The 5,686-nt window shown below is 48.5% G+C and overlaps 1 protein-coding gene across 2 annotated transcripts in view; it reads right to left on the reverse strand.

Annotated features, from left to right (window-relative positions):
• The window catches only part of MRPL39 (mitochondrial ribosomal protein L39), a 29,950-nt gene that overhangs the window by 23,230 nt on the left and 1,034 nt on the right, over nucleotides 1–5,686 (reverse strand). For both annotated transcript variants that reach the window (XR_003091777.1, XM_006035489.3), the window contains exons 2-3: nucleotides 3,808–4,014; nucleotides 915–1,054 (exon numbers count right to left, since the gene is read on the reverse strand). Coding sequence is in view for 1 of the 2 variants with exons in the window: in XM_006035489.3 (XP_006035551.1) it covers nucleotides 915–1,054; nucleotides 3,808–4,014 (347 nt within the window). In the remaining variant the exon portion in view is untranslated. The remainder of the gene's footprint in view (nucleotides 1–914; nucleotides 1,055–3,807; nucleotides 4,015–5,686) is intronic.

A 5,686-nucleotide genomic window follows, 5' to 3' on the forward strand; every position in this document is an offset into this window, starting at 1 on the left:
CACACCCCTTGTCTGCCCCCTCCCCTTCTGCTTACCCGCTGGAGGCTGCAGACTTACCATTTATCAGCCAAATTATCGGCCTCATAGGACAGATATCTGATATAGACAATTTGTTTCCAATCGGTACCGATCCGATATCGGACCAATGTATTTGTGCACCTCTAATTTTAACTTCAGCTCTGAATAAAACAGAGTTAAATGTTAATGGCACAGTTCATTCATATCACAAGGATGTGCAGATATAAGTTACGCTGTAACAGCGAGCCTCTCCACTTTCAAAGCAGTTGAAAGTTAAGTCTCCCAAAGTCTAAGACCCACCAAGAAAAAGAATCCAGAGCACCATTCCAGTCTTTTGTGTAGTCACTTCCTGTATCTTGTCTTATACTTAAGTATATTTAAGACAGAAGCCATCTTTCTATTCAGCACCTGACAGAATGGAATTCTACTCCCCAGCTGGGGTTCCTACATGCTACGACAATACATATCAAAGGAAAAAACAAACTAACAAAAGTTGTATTAAAAGGCAGGATTTTACTCTTCATTCTTATAAACCAAGGAGAAAATAAATAAACCAAGGGGAAAATAAATAAATGGATCTTGCATACACAAAATCATATGTGGCAGGAAGGAATAAAAAAAATTTTGCCTCAATGCAAAGGTGATGAACTAAATAGAAGTATACCATGATGATTGTTTTTCTAACCTGCTATTTTAAATCTGCGAAAGAGGTTTCCACAACATCCTTTGTTAGCCTGTTCTACTCATTGCCCTTCTGGTTAGACAATTTGGGCCCTACACTTCTATTTCATTGATGCAATTACTTCTCGTTCATCTCTCAGCAGACACCAGTAGGATTTAAAACACAGATTATGAAAGAAAAAAAAAAATCAGAGAAAAATAAGATAGTCACTTACCTTATTCACTTCTTCTGGATTTTCATCTTTGAAAGTAAGAAACTGAATTTCACATGATTTGGTTAAGGGCCGATACATGTCCCAGACCTCTCCATCCACAAGTGCCAATACTGATTTTTTGCAATGCCATTCACTTAAGTCTAAAAAAAGCAAATGAATCCCCATGAAATTACCAGCCTTCCTCCAAGATGGCCAAAGTTTCAAATTTTGAAAACATGCAAATTTCACCTCCATGTAGGTAAGTGATCTTTAATAGATCCTGCAGGTATTAAGCAACTACTTATTAAACTCCTACTATTTTAAACATGAAAAACTAAAATATTCTGTATATAAAAAAGTCTAGATTAGGGTTCTCAACCTTCATCTTGTGAGGTTATGTCATCTGGCCTTCCCACAGGTCTGAATATTTGGTGGCAGGGGGGTCGTGGCAGTGTTAATGCAGCTCCCCTACTGCCAAATTTCTAGACCCATGGGCTGGATGATGTGGCCCTACATGCTAGATTGTCCCAGTGTGCAGCAGGTCCTGGCACACAGAATCAAGCTGGCAATTGGTTGCATCCAGCCCGCAATATCAGACCACATGTGGTGGTAGGCCGATGCACAGCATGCCAGATCCTAGCCATGGACTGACTCCACATGCCAGATCCAACCCATGGATTGGCTTTGCAACACTCATGTGGCCTATGGGGCCAGAAGGCTGAACACCACTGCCCTAGGGGTACCCAACCTTCTGGCCCCACAGGCTAGAAGAGTGGTATGGGGCTGGTTCACTGGCTGAATCTCACAAAGGATCGGGGCATGGGATCAATTTGCCAGCCTAAACCCATGTATAAGGATAAGCCCCACGCCAGCACAATCTGACATGTGGGCCCATGGTATCCGACTCGTGGGGCCCCCCCACCCACAGAGCTGGAAAACTGGCAACAGAGGAATGACAAATAACACTGCCACTGCTCCCCTGACCCCAGACTTCCCCGCAGGCTGGATGACGTAGCTCTACAGGACAGATCTGGCCTACAGACCCAGGGTTGAACACTAGGCCTCTGCAAATAAGGAAGTATTTGGATTCAGATTCGGCCGATTCGGAGGACAGTGATTCAATTCAGAGTTTCGGATCACAGTCCTGAATCAATTCTTCCAAAACTGATTGGCCGAATCAGCGCTGATTCAGAGAGATTCCAATCAGCAGGGGAGAGGCAGGCACAGCTGGGAGGCTACAGCTTCTCCCGCGGCTCCTCCAGCTGTGCCTGCCTTTCCCCGGATGGGGGGAGCTGCGGGAGAAGCCCCCACGGCTGCCCTGCTCGGCCCTATCCCCCACCCAGCCCAGCCTAGTCCCAGCACTTAAAAAAAAAAAGCCCCACAACTCACCAGCGATAGCAGGGGCTCTGGGGCCTCTTGGCAGAGCCCTCCCCCGTGCATCCCCCGCTCCCTGATCACCCCCCTCCTGCCCAGCCCTGGCCCCAATGGCCCCCCTGCCCAGCCCCAGCAGCCCGGGATTAAAAAACAAAAAAACAAAAAAACAAAAAAACACACAAACACACAAACAAAAAACAACGTACTCACTGGCAGTAGCAGTAGGGGCTCTGGGGCCACGTGGCAGCCACTGGGTTGCTTGTGGCAGAGCGCCCCCTGCCTGGCACTGGTGCAGCAGCTGCCCCATGGCACAGATGCAGCCTGGCTCGGCAGGACGCTGCACGCTGCCTGGGAGCTAGGGCTGTGCTGCGCACGGCTGAGCTCCGGCTTACACGTAGAGCTGCCCTACCTCTAAGACAGCGTGCGGGACGCTGCTGAGCCACACTGCACCCGTGCCAAGGGGAAGCTGCCACACGGATCCAAAGTGGAGGGGCAATCCCCGCTGCCCTGCTTTTGCATGGGGGGGGGCTCTGCCACGAGCCCTCAGAGGCCCCGATAGCCCTGCACTCACCAGCTCTGGCAGCAGTGTTTTTTTTGTTTGTTTGTTTGTTTGGGGGTTTTTTAAGTGCCAGGAGGCTGGGGCCAGGTAGGGCAGCCATGGGGGCTTCTCCCACAGCTCCTCCTGCTGTGCCTACCTCTGCACCAGTGGGGAGAGCTGCAGGGGTTCTGCCCTGCTGTCACTTGCCCAGCCAGCACGGAAGGGGCACAGTTTAGGCGTGGCTCGCTCTGGGCAGCAGCAGGGCACAGCCTTCACTCCAAGCACTGCTGCACCCCCATCAGAGCTGGGAGTGGGGGCTGTGCTCTGCCACCGCTTGCCATCTGATGCAGGGGACACAGGATGCGGGTGTGGCAGCACTGGGAGCGGAGGCTCTGCCCTGCTGCCAGCTTTCCCCCTTCCACCTGGAGCAACCCGCGCTCACATCCCACCCCGCTCTGCCCTGGCTGGGCAAGCGGCAGCAGGGCAGAGTCCCTACTTCCAACACTGCCATGCCCACATCCCGCGCCCCCCACACCCCTCCCTGATTAATGTGCCCCCATACCCAGCTGGGCAGCTTGTCCCAGCCCCAATCCCTCCCTCCCTCCCTAACACCTCTTCCTTCTCCCTTCCCCCAACCCCAACAGACTTACCAGCTGGAGGCAGCTGTCAGCTGCCTATTTAGTCTATGGCCAAATCTGCAAAGTGGCCAAATCTTTTCCAAATCGATTCAGATGCTTCAAATAGACTCAGAGCTTTTACTTGGTCTCTCGATTCGGTTCGGAGATTCAGTACCTAAACCGGGCCAAATCCCCTCCGAATCAAATCAGCTACCAAAGCTTCGCACAGACCTATTGAACATCTCAGGCTAATATCATTATCTGTACCTTTATAACAGCTTCAGTGAGTTTTAATACCTCTCAAATTGAACACTAAGTACATTCATCAACGGTGTAATTCTGATACTCACGGGAACAGCCATAGCTTTTTATTTCATTTACTTACGCATAGCACAATTGTATGGCGTGGACAAACCCTTGTTCATTACAAACAAAGCGCCAGGGTGAGATTTTCCAACATATTTTACTTCAATCTTCTCAATTCGTGGATACAGAGCCAACTGTCTCTCTTTCTCTTTGTTAAAGAGTTCATTGCGCATCTGAATAATCTCAGCAGAAGACAACGGAGAAACAGGCATCATTGAAACAAACCCTGGCAAAACAAGTTAACTGGTTAAGTAACATATAGCTTTCCAAGACTTCTTATAAATAGATTATAAGGTATTTAGCTTCCTCAATTAAAAAAAAAAAACCCTGTGAGCTTGAGCTACAAATCCAACAAACTTTTCTCGATTTATACTGCAATGGCACTAATTTTCAGTTTGCTTTTACCATTTGTAACAATTCCTCGTACAGGATAACCTCATAAATCCAGATACCAAAAATCTGGAATCATCAAAAAATTGGCACATCCTCCCCTGCCACTCTGAGATCGGCCGCCACTTCTCCCCATCCCCCTGGATATGGATGGCTTGCAAGCGGCAGCTGCAACCACCATTCACCACCCTGCACCACCACAACAGTTTAAAAAATACAGCATTTTCAAATTTCTGGCAAGTGCTCAGTCCTGAGCACACCAGATCTACGGGGTTATACTGTATTGCAAAATGCCCCAGGTAAACATTCAAAAGTTCAAACATTTAAAGAATGTGTTTTGTATTCTTTAAATGCAAAGGTTCATCAGAGAGCTAATGGCTTGCTTGAAAGAGAACAAGATCCCAAGCACCATTTGCTTAACTACACAATGATGTGCATTAGAAAATATTTCTCCATGTTTCCAGTGGTGCTCAACTATTGGCCCTGGGAACTGCATCTCCCATGGGTCCAGAAATTTGGTGGCAGGGCACCAGAAGCAGCATTAATAGTCACTCCGACACATACTGCTGCCAAATTTCTGAACCTGTGGGTCTTTGGCTGAAATGTAGGTCGCTCTGCAGTCAGATCACACCCACACATTAACTGTGCTAGATCCAACCTGCAAACCAACCCCATGCACAGAGTCTGGCCTACAGCCCAGGCACACACTGCTTACCCAGCCAGCAAAGCCAGATAGGTTGCACACCAATCACTGCCTTACACCATGAAGTCTGATTATTTTTAGGTCAACAGAATTTACTGACCACTGCCAGCCAGCACCATTTCTCCCTTTGAATTATAGCATCAGAGAGACACAGGGTAGGAAGGGATCTCCAGAGGTCATCTAGTCCAGTTGTGCTCAACTTTTGTACCAGGACTCATCTGTAAATGTCAACGGCCAGTCTCAACCCAGTGCCCCTCATTCCTGACCTGCTGCCCCCCACCTCCCCAGTGTGTGGGGCAGAGGCGAGCGTGTGTTGGGCATAGAAGGCCCCAAGCAGCCCCTCACAGGCTGGAACTCTGCCAGCCTGCAAGGGAAAAAGTCAGAGTTTCCCATACTGTTCTCCTTTAAAGGAGAGTCCATTTTTAAAGTTGGTTCATGACCCTTTCATATATTCCTGTGACCCATGGGTTAGGAAATGATGATCTAGTCCAACCCCCCACCCGAGGCCTGATCACCCCTATATCCAAACCATCCTATTCAACCACACCGTTTAACCAATTAGCAAAACTAGGAAGCCAACCCCAACACTGAGATCTACAGAAGGAAGCATCTCAGCCTATGCTGTTACATGCTCCAGGTGAGTCCAGAAAACTGCATTACTGCCACCTTCCCAAGCCACCATTGAAATTACTGGGCATTTTTTGGAAAAACCAACTCGACACACCCCTTAGCATAGGCCTGCATCGTCTTGGCTTTGAAAGGGGAAAAAGCTAAAAAACACAACAAATCACTCCTCTCATAGAGG

This window comes from Alligator sinensis, unplaced genomic scaffold (assembly GCF_000455745.1).
Source record: "Alligator sinensis unplaced genomic scaffold, ASM45574v1 scaffold203_3, whole genome shotgun sequence".
NCBI lineage: Eukaryota > Metazoa > Chordata > Crocodylia > Alligatoridae > Alligator > Alligator sinensis.